At 34.2% G+C, this 22848-nt stretch overlaps 1 protein-coding gene across 8 annotated transcripts in view; it reads right to left on the bottom strand.

The window, feature by feature from the left end:
- Nucleotides 1–22848, bottom strand: part of BLTP1 (bridge-like lipid transfer protein family member 1) — a 207902-nt gene that overhangs the window by 92731 nt on the left and 92323 nt on the right. For all 8 annotated transcript variants that reach the window (XR_016393200.1, XM_089911536.1, XM_089911537.1 and 5 more), the window contains 14 exons: nt 22303–22583; nt 17145–17395; nt 14243–14501; nt 12228–13065; nt 9936–10006; nt 9220–9393; nt 8621–8741; nt 7499–7645; nt 6978–7105; nt 6450–6649; nt 4984–5181; nt 4107–4318; nt 661–812; nt 49–199 (listed from right to left, as the gene is read on the bottom strand). Coding sequence is in view for 7 of the 8 variants with exons in the window: in XM_089911536.1 (XP_089767662.1) it covers nt 49–199; nt 661–812; nt 4107–4318; nt 4984–5181; nt 6450–6649; nt 6978–7105; nt 7499–7645; nt 8621–8741; nt 9220–9393; nt 9936–10006; nt 12228–13065; nt 14243–14501; nt 17145–17395; nt 22303–22583 (3183 nt within the window). In the remaining variant the exon portion in view is untranslated. The remainder of the gene's footprint in view (nt 1–48; nt 200–660; nt 813–4106; nt 4319–4983; nt 5182–6449; nt 6650–6977; nt 7106–7498; nt 7646–8620; nt 8742–9219; nt 9394–9935; nt 10007–12227; nt 13066–14242; nt 14502–17144; nt 17396–22302; nt 22584–22848) is intronic.

Genomic DNA, 22848 nt, shown 5'->3' on the forward strand with positions numbered 1-22848 from the left:
TTTCAATAATAAACTTTGTATGATACCTTGTATTGTTGAAAGACATACCTCTAACGCTTCTGTCATTATGCATCCCATGACAGCACAAATTCTCAAGGTTCCCTCGGTTTCTAATTTGTTTAAGGATGACTTGAGTTGATCAATGGGAACAAGCCATGCACCAACAGCTGGAGTTGCAGTGCTTAAAAGGTTTAGCTGCCTTTTAAAATGAAAAAAAAAAATTATAAAAACAAGTGTTAAGGTTTGTATTTCAAACAATCTCCCATATCTACTGTACTTAGTGGCTATTTTAGTTAGGCAAAATTACCTTTCCTTTTGACCACTAGATAAATTCTGAACATATAAGTAGGAAATGCAAAGAATAGATAACAGAAAATAAAGAAAAATATAAAAGTCTGTTAGAGGTGAAAAGAGTATATAAAAAGCTTATGGCAGGGTGACATGTAAAAATAAAACTAAAACCCTAGGAAAGAAGTAGGGTCAAACAAATTGGGAATAATGTCTATAGAAAGTATGAAGTAGGAAAGATGGAAAAGAAACTGGCAACCCTAATACTAGATATATCAGAAAAACAATTCAGAAAATACATGAAACAGAATTGTATGTTACTTAAAATAAAGAAACATCAAGGGATAGTAATATATTTTTAAAACTTTTTACCTAGAAAATGCATGTGCAGGAGATCTCACATTGGTGGGAGCTGCAAAACTAAACCAAATTTCCTTGATGGTCAACTTCATGCTACAGGAATCTGGAGGTGGAGGCATTAAAGGTAGATCTTTTTTCAAATCATCAGATTCAACTCCTTCATCCTATATAAAACAGGGTACCAAAAACATTAATGTATAGTCCCTTAAAACCACTAGCACAGAGTGTTTTACGAACAAAACCTTTCTATCAAATCAAGTTCTACAGATAATAACACCGTGATATAAAACAGGTAACATAAACCTTGCTCGGCCTAATCCTTATTCTGAGAAATACCTATGGATCCTTGAAGCTCCAAGGAGCACAGTCTGAAAAACACTGCATTGTAACGAACCATAAATCAGAGATCTTAGAACTAAAGTGTTTCTCTCAATCACTTCATTCAGTCACATTTGTTTAGGGATACTGTGTCTTTTCCTAGATGAGAGAAAGAAGTTTTATGACTTGCCAGAGGTCATACAACTATTAAGTTGGAGAATGAGTGACAGCATTAAGGTCTTCTGCTTCCTACTGCAATCTATTTTCCATTCTATCTTAATAGAATATTTCAAACTTCCAAATAAAGTGCCATAAGAAATACTATTATAGCCTATGTTCAAATAAATAACACTATACAATAAAAAATTCTTAGTTATCCTGGATGCTAGTAATCTGAATCTGTATTGAGAAATAGGAATAATACTTTTTAAACATGTAATCACCACTCTTCAGAATGCAGGGAGGTAAGAAGCATAATATTAAAGAAACAAACAAAATCCATTGCCTGTTATATCTGTTTAATAGGTTTCTAATTCATTTTTAGATATTCTTGGTCAAAATAAAGAAAAGATTGGCATTTTCTTGTGGGATGACTGCGGAATGAAAAGTATCCACAAAACAGCTTTAAATCCTAAATGTTACAAGACAATGTGAACCATAGACCCTAGTAATTTTAAAGTCAGCAGGCACTAAATATAAGTCCACATTCCCATATCTGCAATTCCAAAATCCACAACATTCTGAAAATCTAAATCTGTTTTTGTGGCATCAAAATCTGATATGAACTTGTAAGAGACTATTTATCCCACTTGGTGTTTTCATTCATGTCTTGCTGTAGAAATATTCAAATATTTCAAGATGTAGTGCTATCTCAGATTCCACTAGGAGTTTACGTAGCTTATACACACACCATATTACCTTTATTTTATTTTTTTATTGAAGTATAGTTGATGTACAATATTGTATGTTACAGGAGTACAATACAGTGACTCACAATTTTTAAAGGTTATACTCCATTTATAGTTACTATAAAATATTGGCTATATTCCCTGTGTTGTATAATATATCCTTGTAGCTTATACATAATAGTTTGCACGTCTTAATCATTTATAATGGAATCTAAAAAATACAGCAAACTAGTGAATATAGCAAAAAAAGAAGCAGACTCACAGATATAGAGAACAAACTAGTGGTTATCAGTAGGGAGAGGGAAGGGGAGAGGGGCAATATAGGGCTACGGCATATTACCTTTCTTTTAAAGAAAAAAAACCTGAATTCTCAAATACATCTGGCCCACGGATTTCAGACAAGGGCTGTGAGCCAGGCAACTGAGCATATACAAATACACAGAAGACAGTCCAGAGGAACTTGAACTTTATAAAAGGGGAGGGGGGGGGCTTCCCTGGTGGCGCAGTGGTTGAGAGTTCGCCTGCCGATGCAGGAGACACAGGTTCGTGACCCGGTCTGGGAAGATGCCACATGCCACGGAACGGCTGGGCCCGTGAACCATGGCCGCTGAGCCTGCGCGTCTGGAGCCTGTGCTCCGCAACGGGTGAGGCCACAACAGTGAGAGGCCCGCGTACCGCAAAAAACAAACAAACAAACAACAACAAAAAAAAACGGGAGAGGGGCTTGTAGATAATAAGCAAGTACTTATAACAACATGTGAAGCAAAGTAACAAAAAACTTGGTTTTAGACTGACTGAATTTTTGGTGCCTACGGCACATCTAAATGATGATATCTAAAAGGCCATTGGATACAATTCTGAAGCTCAGGTAAAGGGCTGATGCGGAAGGCATAACTGATGGGAAAGAGCAGTGTCATCAAATTATGGACCTGGACTAGGAAATGAAACAAGTGAGGGAGTGGACAAAGAGCAAGAAGGGTAGCCAAGAACAGAACATGGGGGGACACCCACATTTATGAAGGACAATGAACTGCATAAGGAGATGGACCAAGAAAAGTCAGAGAACCAAAAGAAAGCAACGTTACACAATTCGAGGACTTCCACCAAGGAGAACAGGATCAGAGAGATTCAGGAAGATACCTGAGTTTCTGTCAAGTATTTTAGAAGGTGAAGGAGAAGGAAAGAACAGATAGGTTCTTCCGAGCTCTTTGTTCAGTGAGCAGCTGCTATATATTTTAATTTCCTTAATCGAAGTGCTAATCCCCACCCAGCTCTCAAATACTTCCAAAGACCTCACAAGAAAACTGTGATTAAAACCCTTTACTATGCATCAAATCAAAATAAACTTTTCAAAAATAAATTCCCAGAAACCTGGGTTCAGGAGTGATTTGCCAATGCATACTAGATACCCAAGACACATTTCTTAGTTAAAAGGTGGTTTCTTTCCTCTTCAATTGATCTAATTTCCAAATGATCAGAAGTGTTATGTGTGTTTAAGAACAACATTTACCAAGTTCTTTCTATGCTGTAGACACCGAGTTAAGTCTTTCATATGTACTGCCTCCTTCAACCTCCACAACTCTAGGTCAATATCATTAGAGTACTCCTATTTCAGAAACATAGGAGACAGTAAAAAAAATAAAATAAAAAATAATAATGTGCCCAAGGTCACCAATCAGGTAGTAGTACAACTATTCTGTAGTCTAGAATTTTGAATATTTTCATTATTGCTGTTACTATATTCATCACCATGAAATTATACAATAAAAATATGAAAAAATATGAGTTGCATGTAAGGTGTTCTTCAGGCTTCCAAATGAAATAGGTAGATATTGACAAAAATATTTAAACTTACATGAAATACTACCAATAACAAAACTGTTTATTTAAAAAATGAGTTCTGCTAAAATCCTTCAAATAAGATAAAAATAAAGCCTGCCTTTCTGAAATTCTATTAATTCATTAATTCAACAAATATAATTAAGTACTTAACATAAGCAAAATATTATGCTAGGTACTATGACAGATATAAATATATCTATAATATGGTGCCTACATTTTAGCAATTATACTCTAGTAGAGTATAATCACCAAAATGCCTTGGCTACCATTGAAGCAAAATCCACAACATGGAAAGACAAGGAAATATACTCCAGAAATTAAATGTGAATTAGGTATGTAGTTTTCTATTTTATTTTCCCAAATCATTATTATTATTAGAAATTCACCAACTTGTTCATCGGAAACAGAATTTCCATTTAAGTCTGAAGAAGGGCTTGTTCGGTCACAAGGAAGATTATCATCAGAGACATCAGTATTATAGCCGCTGCCAGTTGGAGAATCAGAAGAATTATTGGATGTCAGCACTCCACCCCCTTCCGTGACATTAGCTTTACCCATAGTTCCAAAAGTATTATATAAAACAGCACCAGACTGTCTTCCTCCTATACAAGTGAAAGAATTTATTTATTAAAAACACTGGGTGTCTCAATGCTGTCTCTATCATATCCATAAAAATAAAAAATAAAAATCTCATGAAGATTTTTTTCTCACCAAAACTTTGCCCTTATCTATAAAGTGATATAATATTGCAATATCAGGTAAGGAATTACAGGCATATACACTACTATTATATATAACTAAGCCTAGAAGTCTTATACACAATTCAGCTTTCCTATTTTAATGTATTAGTCAGTAATGTAAAAGAAAATAAATATAAGTCAGTATCGCTGAATAAAGGATTTACAGTATTTTCATCGTATATGGCAAGGCTCTACTAGTCAAAGATCCAGTTTCCAAAGATGCAAACTTCCAAAAGTTAAGAGGCTTTATATTTTATTTGAGAATTTTTTCTGAACTATGCACTGCTTTGCTCAGGCATTTTACATGTCTAGATGCTCTGCTAGTTTTGAATCACACAATAATTTCATTAAGCTCCACTTACGCAATTGGGATGGGGCACCCACTCCTAGTAAATAATCCCAGATGCCACACTTTCTGCATGAATATGCTGATTCAGGTTACTGAAAGTCATGATTGTTCAAAACTTTTCAGCAATGTGTGGCCAATTTGTTCCCCACTTAAGCAGAAATTTTTATAAAAAGCTTACCTTTTATGGTTAAATTTTCAAGTCCACATTCAAACATTATCCAACCCCATTTTTCTTGGCTGGGACCTATTCGAGTTACATCTGGAACAGCTTGCTGATCAGTTTCATCCACAAAAGCAAACTCATCCAACTCTTCAAGAGTAAATAAAACTTTGGACTTCTCAAAGGGGATAGCAGTGATGGCACAGGTACCAATATCTATTATCAAAAGAAAACAAAATGACCATTTTTAAAGACAGAGGTTTGTATATTTTTTAAAAACAACAAATAATGTAAGCATGTGGCACAGTGGTTGTCTTAAAAGATATCTTAGTATTCTGTCAAAAAGAAAAATAAATAAATGAACCAACCAATTTCTAAAATAGTGCTGCCTAATGTCATACTACTTAAAAAGTGCCAGAATCATGTTGAAGTTAGAGGGAGAAAAGAAGATTCCATAATTAATAGATAAGTGCTCAGAGACAGGATAAATTCATTTCTGAGAGATCATAGGGTACTCTAAAAATCTAAACTTAAAAAGTTCCTGAATAATTCAGCTTCATAGTAAACTATTTTTAAATACTTTCTCATCATTTTACAAAATAAAAAATTATTTTAATTAATTACCTAGCCTTAGGAAAAACATTATTTTCCAGGAAAACTATAGCTTTCACTCAAAGATTGCTTTATGCTAACATATTTTATATAACAATTCATCACAGATATTGCCATAATTCCATCCCTTTCAATATGCAATATGGGAGCCAACGTCCTGAGTGTCTGGCAGAGATTTTTAGTTTATCTTACTGTTTTTTCATTTCTTTCTCTGATTACAGCTAATGAATACAGAAAAGCAAAAAGAAGATAAAAAAAACACATGTAAATTTACCACCCAGAGATAACTTGTTTACGTCTGAACTAAGTTTTCTTCTAGCTCTTTAGAGATCATTTTACAAATCCAGCTTTGGTTCCCACCTTTCATGTAGCAGTCAACTATGATAATTTCCTCAGTTCATTAAAAATTCTTCAAAGATATTAAGAAGCACAGCCATGTCTATTATTCTTATTGCTGCTATATTTTACAGATCTGACTACCTGCTTTTGATACCACTATTAATTCTTTCTAACAAAGCTGTGCCTACAGGATGATTTTAAAAAGAAAGAAAGACTATAAAGATCATACTCTCTGTGTTCTACAGTGAGCAAACAGATACCATGAAGAAAACAGATGCGAGATAGAAGCAGTTTCTAATTTGGGGCCATACCACCCACCTTCCCACCAAAGTTTACCTTCCATCCTGCGTAGAATGTGAGTAATGAATAGTTAAATACTATGTGTTCAATATATACAGAAACACCTTTCTCTTTCTTATATTGATAAAATACTCAAATTGTAGCAAACTTCAAAGGAAAAAAAATTATGTTTCCTTTTGCAAAATCCTCTTACATTTATACACGTCAAAGAAAAATATGTTGTAGACTCCTACCCGTTGTATCAAGACCCCTCAGTTGCCCATGAACTCGATGAATGTTTAACTTGGCTGCAATCTCTTTGCCTTTTTCCGCTCCAGCGTTTGATCTGAGAGATCCTGATGACTGAGGCTGCATCTTAGTGGCATGAACATACCTATCAAAATTTGATGTTCTACCAGGGTCTGCACTGTTTGAAGTCTCTTCAACCACACCTCTTTATGAAAAAAGAAAGAGTATGATGGTTAACATTTAAATAATACATAGTTCAGTAAAAACATTTAACTAGTATTTTTTTTAAAATCCACTATTTTAATTAAACCAATATTAATAACAAATTCTTCAGTGACTAAAAGATAGTATGAATAAAAACAGTACAAACTTTTTAAAACCTACTTTGCTAATCTTAAAGTGAGATTTGAAATTCCAATACCAGTTCTGAGTTTTAACATTAGAATTTTCCGAAATGTATTAAAAGGATGGTTAAAGCTTGTTTTTACATCCAGCAAGATAGTCATGGCTCAAATTAATAAACTCTTTCTTACCTGTTCATACGAACTTGTGTAGCAATTCTGTCAAAACACAGTGCTACTAAGGAAACATGAGTCACACTTCTACTAGGAGCTGTACTCGGAGATTCTTCCACTGAGGCTTGTAACAAACATAAGTTCACCTAACACACAAAATGTCACATAATTCAGAGTAGAAAAGTAAAAAGTTATCACTTAAACATAAGATATATAGGAAAATGAAAAACTACCATTAGAAATGGCATATCTATGTGTATGAGAGTAATGAAGGAGAAGCTTATAAACTCTCATAAAATAATAATTAAATTCTTACTGGATCAATGTGAATTATTTTAGTAAATATTACCCAACATTCTGCTTAAGTAAACTATTTACATTACATTAAATGTTACATTAGATCATCAAGGAAATAAAATATATATTTTTGATATTATAATCTATTCTACCACCATTCAGTTTAATATAATAAATACAAAGGATAAAAACCACCAAAATATTCTCTTTCAGGAAAACTTGTTTAAATATTAAATTTTTACCTTTGGTATGCTAACATTAGCCTGAAGGCCTTTAATTGTTACATTATCTTGCTTCATTGTAAGATTTGTCTGTGCTTGTCCTTGGTTAGTCATTCCTATGGTAGAATGTTCAGTTTTTGTTCCTCTAACATCCTGTTTGGAAGATAGCTAAAAAGATTGAAAGCGGAATTATTATTTCACAGACCTTTCGTAATTTCCATATCATCTACAACAGCAACTTGTTATTCACTGTGCTCCTTTATACCCATCCAGGTACCAGCTGCCCTCTGGTTTACATTCCCAGGCTTAAAGTCCAAACCTTAGAAAAGCTAGAAAATAGACTGGCAGCCCCAGTGTTGAGAGAAGTGATATAAAATAAAGCAAAATCAGCCTACATAAAAACATGTACTTGAGAACATATTTGGTTTCTGATAATTAGCTCCTTGTTGGCTGGGAATATTTTCAAATTTCTTTTTTGATTTGTACTCCTCTAGCCAAACTACCTATCACATGAAATGCCAATATATCTTGAATAACTGGATCACTAAAAACAATCAGCTTTACTTTCACCTTGACTCTGGTCCATAGTCCAAATGCGACTCAGATACAACTGAAAGTCAAGTGGACAATCACTAGATGAGGATTAATCACCAGGATATGACTGCTAAGAAACTGGCTTTGTGACTAGGACCACAGTGTTAAGTAAAATATCGCACACCAGAAGACAGTGAGTGACTTGATTCACCGAGGTGAACAAAAATAACCTCAAAACTATTAAGATACGAGTTATCTAATCACAGAGGAAAGCCAAAATAATATGCAGATTTGCTTTCTTAGTAAATGAATGTACCACTCCTAAACAATACTCATTCACTCAGGACCAAAGCTCTTTAGGAAAGGCTTAGAATAAAACTACTTCCAAAATAAAAGAAAAAATAATGCTACATTTTAAAAAATATTTTACTCCTCTTATGCTGTCTCTTATGGAGCCAATGACATATAAAGATTATTTAGAAATGTTCACGTATTCCAATTTAAATGGCTAATAAAATTTTAGTATATTCAAATTTTTTTCAAGGTTGGATATTATGCACCTGTGAAGAATACTCAATTTGCCACACTCACTGAACAAAAGGTTCTTACATTTTCTGAGAAAGTAGTCTTGCTATTTTGGACAGCTTCCCTGAGGACTTTGACATGTAGATCATCCACAATTGCAGCTGGATGTCTAGTACTAGCACAATGAACCATGGCTTCAATATACCTGAGGGAAGAAAAACAGTGTATGAAACATTTTAATATCACTTATGATCTAGTTTATCTAATCTATCCCATTATGTTCCATTCTAGATTTTATTCATCTTAGTTTTGTCTCCCTAGATAGACTATAACTCCTTGCAGGACAGACAATATATTATTTCCTCTTTATACCTTCATTAACCAGACAGTAGTAAGAATATCAAACTTAATAATTAGTTCCTGGGTATTTGGTAAATTTTATGCTTATCAGCCCAAAAGCAAAAAGTAGAAAATACAATGTAATATAACATTATAATATTGCAATATATAATTATTTAGGCTGAAAAACTAACAAATGATAACTGAAACATAGTCTTTTTAAAATATATTTTCATTTTTATTCAATCAAAATAGCCATCATCATTCTTTTTCATGAAAATACTATATCACATACACTTATTATTTTATAAAATAGTAGTTGTAGTTTTAGACAAAATTAATACCTGTCTAAAGCTTCAGCCACTAGGGGAGTCAGAACAATATCAACGGTTCCTTTTACTTCAACTATGGCTGTTGTTCTGGTCTGAGAGACTGGTTGATCCAAGGTCCACTCTTCTGTTAATGTTTCATCATCTGTGTTATCAACAGCTTTCTTTTCCAGAGGAGTATATGGTGTACTATACAATTTAGCAAGCAAAGTATATATTAAAAAGACCAGTATATATATGAAAAAAATAGAAGTTGGAGCTTCCTTAAGATGAGTGACCCTTAAACTTATACTTATTTCAACTAAAAATTTCATGAAATTGGACTAGATATTATATGTCCCAAATGCTCTTCAAGGACAAGACAAATGAGGCAGTAAAATGCAAATTGATCAAAGATGGTTAATACATCCAATGATAAAAAAAAATTTGATATATTTACTTGGCAGGGCTCTACCAAAATATGAAAATTATAATACTGAATTCTTGTTAGTTCCCAATTTTAATATGCCAAGTTATGGTTTGCATAGTATGTCAAAAAGAAATGTTACTGACTACTTATACATGTAGGCAAAGCCATGAAAGACAACAGAGTTGAATTATTTGGGTCTATTTATTCAAAAAATAAAGACTACAGTCAAGTAAAGAGTGGTTATTCCTCAGAACGAACTCTCTGTATCTCATAATCAAGAAAGACTGACTTTAAACTTCAAAAGTATATAATTTTTACTTACTTTGAAGTTGATCCTGAAAGCTGCATTCCTCTGTCTAGTAAAGAGTTAGCTGTGAGCCCTTGTTTGATAACCTAGAATAATATAAAACATTACTTATAGACTAGAATTTTAATATTAATTATTCTGTAATTTTATGCTATAAACTGATACTTGTGACTATCCAAATTACCTTGTTAATGTGATTTTGATATGTATGATATAAATATTTAACAAATTGAAAAAAATCACAGGAAATATTCAACTGGCAATTTCATTTTCTAATTATTCAGAAAAATGACAGAGTAGGGCTGTGAGGATTCAGCAAGAGTAGACTATACAACTAAAGCTTAAAAGCAAGTGCTTCAAATGTCTTTCCTCCATAGTTCCTCTTTAAATTGTGCTTTTCTTAGAAAAAGCTAATTTTAGAGTCTTGTAGCACAATCAACTTTTAAGTGGGAAAGAATCCCAGAGTAACATTAAATTATAGGAAATGCTAGATTGTATTTTATATCCATAAAAGATAACAAATAAAATAAATAATGCACTTGAATAACCAAACTAAACCCCTTTAAATGCTAGCCTGTTATTTAGATTTAATGAAGAAAAATAACTTTCTTATGTTCTATTTTTGAAGTTGTTTAAAGATATGAATTCCTTGACTTATTTTCTCCAGAGATTTGACTGCCTAATCAAACTAGATTTATTGAAAATACTACAATAATTCTAACCTCTCACAGCAATTCTAACCTCTATTTTTCAGAGCAAGTGCAATTCAGTTTTATACTGGAACATTCATTTACCAACATATTTTCACATGGAATAAAGAGAACATTTTAAAATGTTGGCATGGGTAACTTAGGCAAGATAAGAAATGGGCACAACCTTAAAATCAAAATTTTGTGACTCTCTGTTTCTTCTTCCTTCAATACATATTACTCAAATGCATTTATCTCTAAGGATATTTCACTCCACTTATCACATTTCCATCACTAGGTCCAAGCCCATCATCTCTTGCACAGGCTGCTGCGACAGCCTCCTAGGTGATCACCCCAATTCTGTTCCACTTAGTAGCCAAAGTACATGAGATCACATCACATTTCCTTAAAGCTCTCATGAATTTCCCAATGAAATTAAAATTCTAATTACTGATACCCTGGTCTACAGGTCCTTAATGGCCTCGCCTTTGTTCAGGTCTCTAACCTCACCATGTGCAAAGCTCTCTGCTAACTCACTATGTCTCATGCACACTGACTTCTTTCCCACTTTAGAACTTCAGCAAGGCCGATGCCTGTGCCCTGAATATAGTATATAGAGCCCCGAAGTCTTCCCTTCCTCAATTCCTCCTCATCCTTTAAGTTTCAGTTTAAATATTACCTCCTGTGATTGACCTTTCATGTCAATACAAGCTAGGCAGCCCCACTCCCCATTATTCTCTATCCCAGCATCCTTTATCTTCATAACACTTCTGAATTTATAATCATATACTGTACTTATCCATTTATCTATTTACTGCCCGTCTCTCACCCTAAACTATAAGCCCCATGTCTGTTTCCCTCACCATTGAACATCAAATGACTAACACACAGTAGTATATAATAAATATCTGAATATAATATGAGAATATTAACATTTAGACACTTCAAACAAGTATATATGTACATGTTAGTATATACCACATGAGATTTTTCAATTGTTAATCAGTTCCATAAGATTTTATATGCTCAATTTTGGTCTTTAAAATCATAAAAAGTTCTCTTATAAATTTATAATTTTATAAAAATGTCTTCATATTGGATATTATCACTAAATTTATTTTGACCTATTTTTAGCTTTCCTAAAAAAAAAAAGCTATTTACAGAACACATTACAGAAATGGACAATAATTAATTAATACTAAATTATAAGATCTCAAATACCAAGTGTACAGAACTGGATTTGCATAGAAGCAGTTAAGGATTAATATAATAGAACACCAACAATTAAAAACTATTTCAAAATTTTACTTTTAAGACACAGAAAATATGAATTCACAGAGACATGATCCTAATCTTAGAATATAATGTTGACACAGACTATACGTTAATTGTTAATACTCTGACGATCAAATCTGAAACTATTCCTTAATTTTATATGCTTAAATTTATAATACTCATCAATAAACCTGAGGCCTACTGTCGTACATGAAGCCATGACTTCAGGAATTTTATCTTTAAGAAAAGTAGCAAAATGACTGAGAGAGTAATTTTTTAAATATCTTAAAAATCAATTTTCCTACATAAATTTATCAGTGGAAATTAATGATTTGGCTTCTACCTTAAAAGTTGGAACAGAAAGCTGTTCAAATGATGATGAGCTTTCTTCACTGGTTGGTGTATCCAGATCGAGGGGGCGATGCAATGAGGACTTAGAGGTTCTTTTGTTGGTTGGATGCTTCACTGACCAATTAATTACTTGGAATTGTGTAAGGTAAGTCTGATAGCAATTCATCACAGGTTGCTGAGAAGTAATCTGTTCGCTCTCTGCTGTTTTCTCACTTTCTACAACATACAGATGCTCTATAACATCATCCTCTCCACCTAATGCAGAAACAAAGGAAGCCTGGGAAGGATGAGTTTTGAATGGCAGAGTCCGAGGATCCTGAATGCTTTCTCCATGGCCAGTAAGTGGTCCTTCTACACTGTGATATATGGAACCCCTACTGTAGTCAATCTGCTGGGCTTGCTTTTTCTTCTTTTTTCTACCTGGATAAGTTCCAGGGCCTTCGTCACTGCTAATGGGCTCAAATTCTTCAGCTGCAGAAAAGTAAGCTTCACTATCAGCCATTGACATGCTGGAATCCATTGATCGATACTGATGAAATGAATTAGAGTCTGCTGATGGTGTATATGGAAATGAACCAAAACTTCTTCTCTGCTTTGGTGAGTCTAGTACATTTTCATCACTTCGGGAGACATCACTACTAAACTGGACTCCAACTGTAACAGGCTGCTTGTCCCCATAAAAAGCAGCAGTAAGGCTCTTGGTACTTCCAAGTCGGGTGGAACATACAGAGGCTTGTCGTTTCAAGGGAGATCTCAGAGGAGACTGACCTACTGACTTATCCTGAGTATTAGGAGACACAGGGCTATTTCCTGAAATTTCTGTAGGAATGCTAAAACAGAAAGAAAAACTATTAACATTTACTGCACACCATATAATTTAAGTATAAATAGAAGTACTTATAAAATCCTTTCTGTATATATTAATCATTTATTTTACAAATAAAGGAAGTTGTAAACTTTTACAATAAAATATCCATACAAAGTAGCAAAACAGTACAATATATGTTCCTACTCCACAGAGTTCCAAAAAAAAAAAATTGAGGCAACTTAAAACACAATAAAAATTTAAAGAAACCCAGAGTATAATCTTCTATCCATAATCCATGAACACTAATGCATTTATAAGTTTATTTTCCCACATCCTTTAAAAGTTTATGTAACAAAACATACCAGGGGCCTTTGATTAAATGAGAGGAAATGAGAGAGGGAGAAGTCACAGATAACCCCAATATTTCTGACTTCAGCAACTGATATACTAGTGCCGTTTACTGAGGCACAACAAGTTGAACATGATAGGCACAAGATCAATTTTTAATATGTTGAGTTTGAGCCGTCCATGAAACATCAAGAAGGTAGCTAGGTTCATAGGGACAAAGGTTTTGGATGGAGTTTTTAACATTTATAAGATGTTAGCTACAGATCATAATTGAAGCCAAACAGTTACTAAGACTGCCTAGGGAAACAGTATAGAGTCAGTGGAGAAAAGGGTACATAACAGTCTTAAGGGATAATGACATTTAACAAATGGCAGGCTGTAACAGGAAGAGAAAGAAGGGGAGGGAAAAAAAAATGGAGGACTTAGAAATAGAGATGGAGAAGGAAAAGCCAAGGAGATGGGAGGAAAATCTGAAATGTGCTATCAAGTCGAGAGGAAAGTGTATTTCAAGAAGCAAGTAATCAACTAGGGGCCAAAAGAAGGACCAAAAAATATTCAACACACTGGAAGGATAATATCCAAATGTTAACAACGGTTCACTCTCAGTGGTGGGATGACAAGAAATATTCATTTTTCTTATACTTTTCTGTATTTTCCTAGCATCTGGAATGAATACATATGTATTACTTTTGTAATCAGAAAAACAACAGCAAATGGACATTTAAAAATAAGTTCAGGAGGAGAAAAAATTCTCTACAACAGGTGAGTTGAGAGGAGAGAAGTTTTCCTTGCCACAGTTTTAAGCACTTGTAATCCTACGATCAGGTTTCTAAATCTAATTGAATACTGACCTCACTTGGCCATCATCTCTTTTCGTACCATGCAAGAATTCTTTTTGAACCAAATGATTATCGGCAACAGAAGAGGGACTTTCCTTTTCACCAGCCAATAGAGGCTGTGCAGCACTAGAGCTACTATTCTCTTCTGAAGAAGAGGATGAGCTATGAGATCGTAATGGTACTTGAAGACTAAGGTGCTGAGTTTTTCTCTCTACTTCTATTCCCACTGATTTGTTTTCCCATTCTTTCCTCTTCATGCCATTCACATTACCTAAACAAACAAAAAAGTGAGTTACATAAACATAATAATTTCAAAAGCAATCTATGAAAAATATGATAACTTAATCCAATTCCCTGTTTTTAAGTATATAATCATTTTAAAAAAGCACAAGTAACTAATTTCACATAGCAATATGCTAAACACTACAGAAAGATATCAACATAAGTATGAATCCAGAGTCCATACACAGTGAATTTTCTTTTTTTAAGCTATTTATATGAAAATTTTCCAACTTAGAAAACTTTCAAGAGTGGTAATCAAGCCATCAAAGATATTTTACTTGAAATTACCTATCTTAAACACTTTGCCCCCATTTACTCTATTTTTATAAATAGACATAATATTTTTGGAACCATCTGAGAGTAATTTGCAGATGTAGTAGGTTTTTACCCTAAACTTAAAGGTTTATTTCCTAAGAATAATATAAAAACACAGTATAATTATCAACTTGGTATATTTGGTGTTTATACCATACTGTTATCTAGTCTACCACGTGCTTTCCAATTTTCTCAAATGACCCAATAATGTCCTTTAAAGCACTTCTGCCCTCTCCAGTATAGGATCCAATCTAGGTCTGTATATTATTACATTCAGTTGTCATGTTTTCTTTAATTTGGAACATTTTCTCAGTCTTTTATAAGAGCCCTGTGATATGTTATGTAAATTGGGGGTGGAGAGGGATAAAAGGAGAATTCTATAGCTGCTTAGATCCAAAAATTAACTACTGCCCTACTTCCCCTCTCCTCCAGCCATCCTTGTGCTACTCAAGAAAGAAGAACATACTAGTAGGAGAAAACATCTCTCCAAGCAGAAGGCACTTCTAGATGGAACTTAAGCGGTAAGAAGACTTAAGAACTTACAGTATAAGTAATATTATTTGCTTCTACCACCACAAATGTAAAAATCCAACAAAAGTCAAAAGAAAAATGGGTTTGAGTCATTTCTAAGTGATAGGAAACTAGTGTTCATTGACCTTCCAAGGAAATTCTTTAGTTCCATCGATATGCCCTCCTTGATTCTATCCTGACACTGTACATCTATATGTGGCTCCTGGAATACACAGGGACTAATTCCAATCTTCCCTGCACAAGAAACTTATGGCAATTTACCAATTACAGCTCATTCCTGAGAAAATCACTAGGAGACACAGACACTCCCTATTACACGGTATAAGAACTAAAATGAGGTTTCTTTTGTTTACTGTTAGAGAAATTGCTATTTTCTCCCTTTTATACCATGTGTAAATTCCCTGTAGATTTTCTTCCTTGAGTTTGCGATAGTTAAATTTTGATCTGCAGATCAGAAAATCAAACAACAACTTTATAAATAGTGCCAGCTCTACTAGGGTGGAGAGAACTAAAGTGGTTTCGATGACTGTAATTCTAGTTTATGCTCAGCCATATACATGACTTTTTGACTTCATGCAACTCAGCCTCAGTGATGACCTCAGTTACTTCACCATATACAGGGAAAATAAAGAACTCACATGGTAGTTTGTGGATGAAATAAGAAATGCCTGTGAACACTTTTAAAAACAAACATTATTCAAAAGAAATAAAGTAATATTATAAGAAGACAGCTAAGTAAATTTTATTTCGTATGTTTCTTGACCTTTAAATGTCAAGAAGTTTTGGTGTTTGCTGATTTTATAAGATAATCTGCTCTTATTCTAGTAAAACTGCTGAAGTCAAGTAATCTTAAAATAACATGTACACATTTATTAATATTCAGTGAAATATCATTTAAACAAGAATTTGGCATATGTAGTAGTCTAGCTCTTTCCTCTAAGAGCTCCTTACACATGAAAATCAATCCAATAAATTCTTAAAGTTAAAACTACTTCTTTTCTATCTTTGTCTACTGACAAAAGGCAGAGCTAAGTTAATGTTTCTGAATGGATCAAGGAAAAATAGCTAAATACTGGTGAGATGTCAAGACTTTTCTACATTTCACTTCTTGACAGCATGGCAACTTAAGCAGTTAAGTATTGCACTTAATTGTAGGAATACACAACTAAGAAACACAAAGGAAAATGCATTTCTGAAGTCTTTGGAGAAAAGATGCTAGATAAATATAAATCCAGTATGCCTAAAGCCACCATTCACTGTTCATATCAAACTCATGTATTTGCAAAGTTATCCTACAGGCTCTAAGACCAAATTTATCTTCTTGACATGTACAGTTTTAGTAAGAAGAATATTTTGCAAAAGTAGTGAATAAAATGAGGGCCAATAGTATAAATATTTCTATTGATAAGTTTTTCCTATAAAAGTAAGCTGGTAAAACAATCGTTACCTCAAAGCATAGCTATTCCTAAGTATATTTCTGGAATCTGGATTCTAGGGAAATAATGATATATAAGGAAATATTTAGAATAAGCTGGGCTAGGAAAAATCACCCATGTTAACAGCAGAAGATCTGAATAGTAGATCTACTTTTGCCTTGTGCAACTCTGAAAAACTCACTAGTCTTATTTGGCTAGAGTTAATCACCTGCAAAACAAAGACAGATTATACTAAACCCTACATGTAAGACTGCTCAAAAAACTAAGTTGAACAAAGTAACACTGAACTTCTCTCAGAATGGCATAGGGATGAAGATAATAAAAGATTAACACAAGTGACAACACATTACCATCTACAGTTTTGGGAACTTCTTTAGTAATGATCCATTCTCCAGGCTGTAGCAGAGACTGTCCATAATACATATCAGACTCTGCACTCGTGCTTGAAAATGCAGAGCTACTGGAAGGTGTCAACTCTTCAAGTCTGAAGAAATCTAGGCCAGTTACTGTGCCGCCGAAGAATCTGCAGCCACCAAGACAACCACACTTGTTCCTACACCTCTTATTCTTCAGGGTATCATCTGGCCACAAAAACCACAACCTAAACAAAACCCAAAATGAAACAAACAAAAGAACAACAACATAACAAAAAATCATTAAGAAATCAGAAACTTTTGAGCAGATAATCAATTAAATATAACTGTTAATATTTTTTAAAGAAGTTTGTTTTTACAATGGACTATCTTTTTAGTTATTTTGCCTTTCTTAAAAAAAAAAGTCTCACCATGGTGAGATGAAAATAGGTAGGAACAATAATGAGAAATAGAGCACATGTTAAAAAAAAAAAAACAAAGAGCTAGGGCTTCGCTGGTGGCGCAGCAGTTGAGAGTCCGCCTGCCAATGCAGGGGACACGGGTTCGTGCCCCGGACCGGGAAGATCCCACATGCCGTGGAGCTGCTGGGCCCGTGAGCCATGGCCGCTGAGCCTGTGCATCCGGAGCCTGTGCTCCGCAATGGGAGAGGCCACAACAGTGAGAGGCCCGCGAACCACAAAAACAAACAAACAAAAAAAAGCTAAAAAAGAAGCATATATATAAAAATTAGACATTTAAATCCAGTTTAAAGACAGCAGTAAACATTCTCAAAAGAACTAAAAATTTAAACATTAATCTAAAAAGTAGCCAAGGGACTTCCGTGGTGGTGCAGTGGTTAAGAATCTGCCTGCCAGTGCAGGGGACATGGGTTCGAGCCCTGGTCCGGGAAGATCCCACATGCTGAGGAGTAACTAAGCCCTTGCACCACAACTACTGAGCCCGTGTGCTGCAACTACTGAAGCCCGCGCACCTAGAGCCTGTGATCTGCAACAAGAGAAGCCACTGCAATGAGAAGCCCGTGCACCGCAACGAAGAAAAGCCCACATGCAGCAACGAAGACCCAACACAGCCAAAAATAAATAAAATTTTTTAAAATGAATAAAAATTTAAAAAGTAGACAAAACTATTAGTATAGATTATGCTTAATAGATTATTATCTTTAGCATTTCAGAGCCTATTTCTAGTACATCAAAATGTTATAAATATGGGGCAAGTAAAAAATTATTTCTCAATAAAAATAATGCACCATTCTATATTTTAGGAAAAAAATTGTAATTATTTTGTAATAAGGACTCTGAATAAAGTATTGAGAATTAAGACAATAAGATGTCTGTAAAATTCTGTAAAATGTCTGTAAAATTCTTCAAGCTCTGTGAGTGACCCCCACAGAAAACTGTCAGCATTTATTAACTCCCCTTCCTTAAATAATATTATATAAGTCTGGGAAATATATCTTTATTCCTTCTTTTTTTTTTTACTTTAATAAAACCTCATATTAACAGTCCATTTTTCTAAGCATTTCCACATGCATTATCTCACTGGATCCTCAGGGCTCTCATAGGAAGACAGAATAGGTATTGCATTTTCACTTTACATTCATTCATTTATATTTCCTGAACACATCTACTGTGTGCCTTGTATTGTGCTAGGCAAAAATGACATAGCCTTATCCGTGTGAAGTTTACAGTACAGAGGCAAAGACAGGCCACAAATAAGAATATCTAATCATAAATTACAGTAAAGCTCTGAGGAAAAGAACAGGGTGTTGTGACAAAGAAAATGCACGTAACCTTTCAAAAAATAATATTTGAGATGTGAAAAATAAGATGGAATAAATATATCAAGCTAGAAGTGAAGAAATTAATATATCAAATTAGAAGAGGAATATCCATCTAGAGAAGACAGAAGGAAAAATATGTATAACATATGTAAAGCACCTGATGCAAAATCTGGAATACAGAAGTTGCACAACAAATGTAAGCTCCCCTTCCCTGTCTAATAAACCAATGTGCTAGTTCTCAAACTTCAGCTTGCATTAGAATCACCGGGAGGGCTTATTAAAATATGGAGAACTAGGCTCCACCTCCAGAGTTACTGATTGAAGTCTGGGAAGGCCTGATTACTAACAAGTTCCAAGGAGGCCTTGGTGCTGGTGGTTTAGGAACTATACTTTTCAGAAATACTAATCCAATGAAACTAATGGTCTGGGAGTCCAGTAACTTTTCCAGTTTTATCAGAAATGAATACACCTACTCCCCAAAACTCCTGGGAGTCAAATATGCACTAAGGCAGCCAAAGCAGATCAATGAGCTACCATGTAGGGAGAAGCAATTCACCACGGGCCCTAAACAGCCCTACTTGTTCTTGCTGGATATGCCAAGAATGCAAGGCTCTGACCAGGCCATTTCTCAGGATTGTGCTGATAGTAAGCAACCTTAAGGGATGAGGTAATGTCTCACCCTGGAAAAGAGCAGGCTTGCTTCCACTTATTATAAAAGTAGAATTTTTATTCTTAGGTAGAATCCCTAAGCTCAGTGTGCCTCTTCTGTAATGCATCCCACTATGTGTAAACATCCATCATGGGTCTTTTCTGACACCCCCATGGGACTCAGGGATAGGGGTACCAGGTTTAGCAAATAAAAATGCAAATAAAAATAAGTTTGTCCTATGCAATATGTGGGGTGTACTTATACTAAAAAGTTATTTGTTGTTTATCTGAAACAATTGTAACTGTGCAACCTGTATTTTATCTGGCAATCCTACTTGGAGGGCACAGGGAACCAATGCAAACATTTTTGACTCTGGCTAGCGCTTTTTCTGTGAGTAATAAAGTCTTCTGTCTCTCACCAGGTTTCTTATATCTTCTGGCAGCACTCAGGAAACTGTGGCAGGATAATTTGTCAGCTTGTAAGTAGGATAAAATCTCAAACTCTTCACAATTCTGGACAAACCACAGCACTGAAACTAACCTAAATGAGGCCCTAAATCACATGAAGCCACCTCCTTAGCTTCACTAATACCTTGTACTACCACCTGACCTATCAGAACAGGCACTGGGTTCATACTCACTGGCTTCCTGAGCAATAATTAACAAAGAAACCAAAGTTTCTTTAAACAATATTCTCCACACTTGAGTTTTCGTACTTAGATTTACAAGATATCAACATCTTAAATAAACCTAAAAGATTAATGTAATCCCAATAAAAACCTCAAAGGGATTTCTTTTAACTAGAAAAACAGTTCTTTGGGAAAAGTTAATAGAGGAAAATATTTAAACATTTTGTGAAATGAGTATGTGTTAGGTATTAATTTTTCCTCTATATCTGAATAGATATTTGCAGAAAAATCTATTTATATCCTTGACTGTATTAATACACACACACCATAAAAAATCCAGATGGTGTGTATTAATGCACATACACCATAAAAAAATCAAGATGGTTAGGAACAGAAAAAAATAAGAAAGTACAGGGGTCATGCGATTACTAGCAAAAAGAGTGTTCTCAAATTAGTACAAGAAATTACAAAAGGGGAAGGTTAACATATTTGAATACATAAGAATTAAAATCTGTTTAACATAAGAATAAAAAAATAAAAGAAACAAACTGCAAAATATTAGCACCAGGGATCAGAAAAGGGCGATAATCTATAAAGAGCTCTTAAAAATTGGTAAGAAATATACCAAGATCCCAATAAATGAATGTATGTAGAATACTAGCAGGCAATTCACAAATGAAGAAATAAAAATAGCCAATAAATATTTGAAAAAAAGTATTAAACTCAAAATAAATGCAAAATAAAGCAAAGAGATACCACCTTTCGGTTATTATAAAACACTCAAAGGGTAGCAAAGGTGCAGTAAGACAGAAACTCTCCTAAAAAGCCACTGGGAATATAAAATGAAATAATCCTTCTAGGAAGTAGTTTGGGAATGCATATAAAAAGCTCAGTTTTTAACACAGTCATATAACCTTTTAAGGAAGCTATTTAAAGGAAATACCCAGAAATCCTGGGAAAAGCTTTGATGTATAATGAAAAATTTAGAAACAATCTACGTATTTAATGTAAGGGCAATGGCTAAGTAAAGCACAATATACCTTTTTGATGGGTGCATTATCATTCGTTTAAAAGGAGCTTTATCAGTCCACAGCTTGCAGACGCCAGCCTCCTGACCCAGCAAAAACAAGCTGCCCAAGGGCTGCAGCCAACGAAGAACCCACAGCCTCTCCAGTCTCCTCCCTTCTCTCCTCTGTTCTCTCCTCTCCTCTGTTCTCCAGACTTGCCTACGGTTTGCCACAGTTTGCTTGTCTTGAACTGCAATTCTTTGCTATTCCCAAAAAAACTCATTTTGCTGGTAAAAACAAACCAAAAAATGGGCTCTTTTGTCTTTTTTAAGGGCAACATTACATATATGCAGGATTTTTAAATGTAAATACAGGATGACTGCAAGTATAAGAAAAATACACTAAAAATACTGGAAAGAAATGTAACAAATTCAGTGTAATAGGGCTATAATTATTTTCCTTTATTTCTTAATAATTTTCTCTATTTTTAAAATAAGCTTTATAAACTTTAGAAGGGAAGAAATGGGGATGGAAAAAGTCATACTATCATTTTAAACAGATGTAATTCAGTAAGAAGCTTTGTCAACTTTTTAAAAAGCAGATATAATCATTTCTTAAGGTTTAGGTACTCTGAGTCTTCCCTGCAGTTGTGAAGGCCTACAAAAGAAGTTTTGTAGAATAAATGGTGATTAGTAATGGTGTTTTCTAGGAATGACATATTGGAAGTGGAGGGCTGTGGTGAGAGAGAAGGGAGTGTAGTGCTTTACAAAATGTTATTTGGGGGCCAGTAATTTATACTTGTTTCACTGTTGACATACACAGCATGGGCTTAGAAACATATCAAAAAATAATGTTTTTTTCCAGCAACCACACCATCATCAGATGATGTATACAATGTGATTACTTAAATATAAAATCTTTATTTATTCATTGAGGTATACCCAGCACAATCACATTCAGTCTTTATTTTAGACATTCTTATTCCATTCTTAACGGTAGAATTTCCTCTATAATTATCTAGTAATTTTCATCTGAACTTGAGACTATTACCATTCCTAAATTTCACTTACCTCTTAGTTCTGGTATCATGAGTTTCTAAGAAATGTCTTTGCGCCTCATGTTTAGAATGATGATCAGCAGCTAATGCAATATCAACAGTAATAAGTCCTAAGTTGGCTGACCCAGCTTCAAGCCAGTAGGCCCTCCGTAGTACTGCAGGCTGAAGCCCAACTCTGGAATTATTCAATTGTTCAATGTACTGTCTCACTTGAAAATCCTGAATTGCAGCACTTATTCCTTCCCCAACCGACTGATTGTGGAGATTACAGTTTGCAACCCGAATTGCACCCATCTAAAGTTGAATGAAGAAAATGAAACAAAACTGTAGTTTCTGTATTTTTAAGCAACTTAGAGTAAACTATAGAATAAGTAATTATTTCAAATTGCATGAAATATAAGGAAGAAAAGAAAGGGAAAGGAAAAAAGAGAAAGGGGAAATAGAAAAGATAAATGCAACAGAATAAAAATAAACATTCAATTTAAAAAAGAGGATAAAAGGAAAAGAACATAATTCCAAAGGAAAATGAGAGATGGAGGAAAGAAAAGTTAGAAGAGTA

Source organism: Delphinapterus leucas, chromosome 5 (genome assembly GCF_059928025.1).
Source record: "Delphinapterus leucas isolate spDelLeu-1000000601 "Yukka" chromosome 5, BTC_Dleu_Yukka2, whole genome shotgun sequence".
In the NCBI taxonomy this organism is placed as follows: domain Eukaryota; kingdom Metazoa; phylum Chordata; class Mammalia; order Artiodactyla; family Monodontidae; genus Delphinapterus; species Delphinapterus leucas.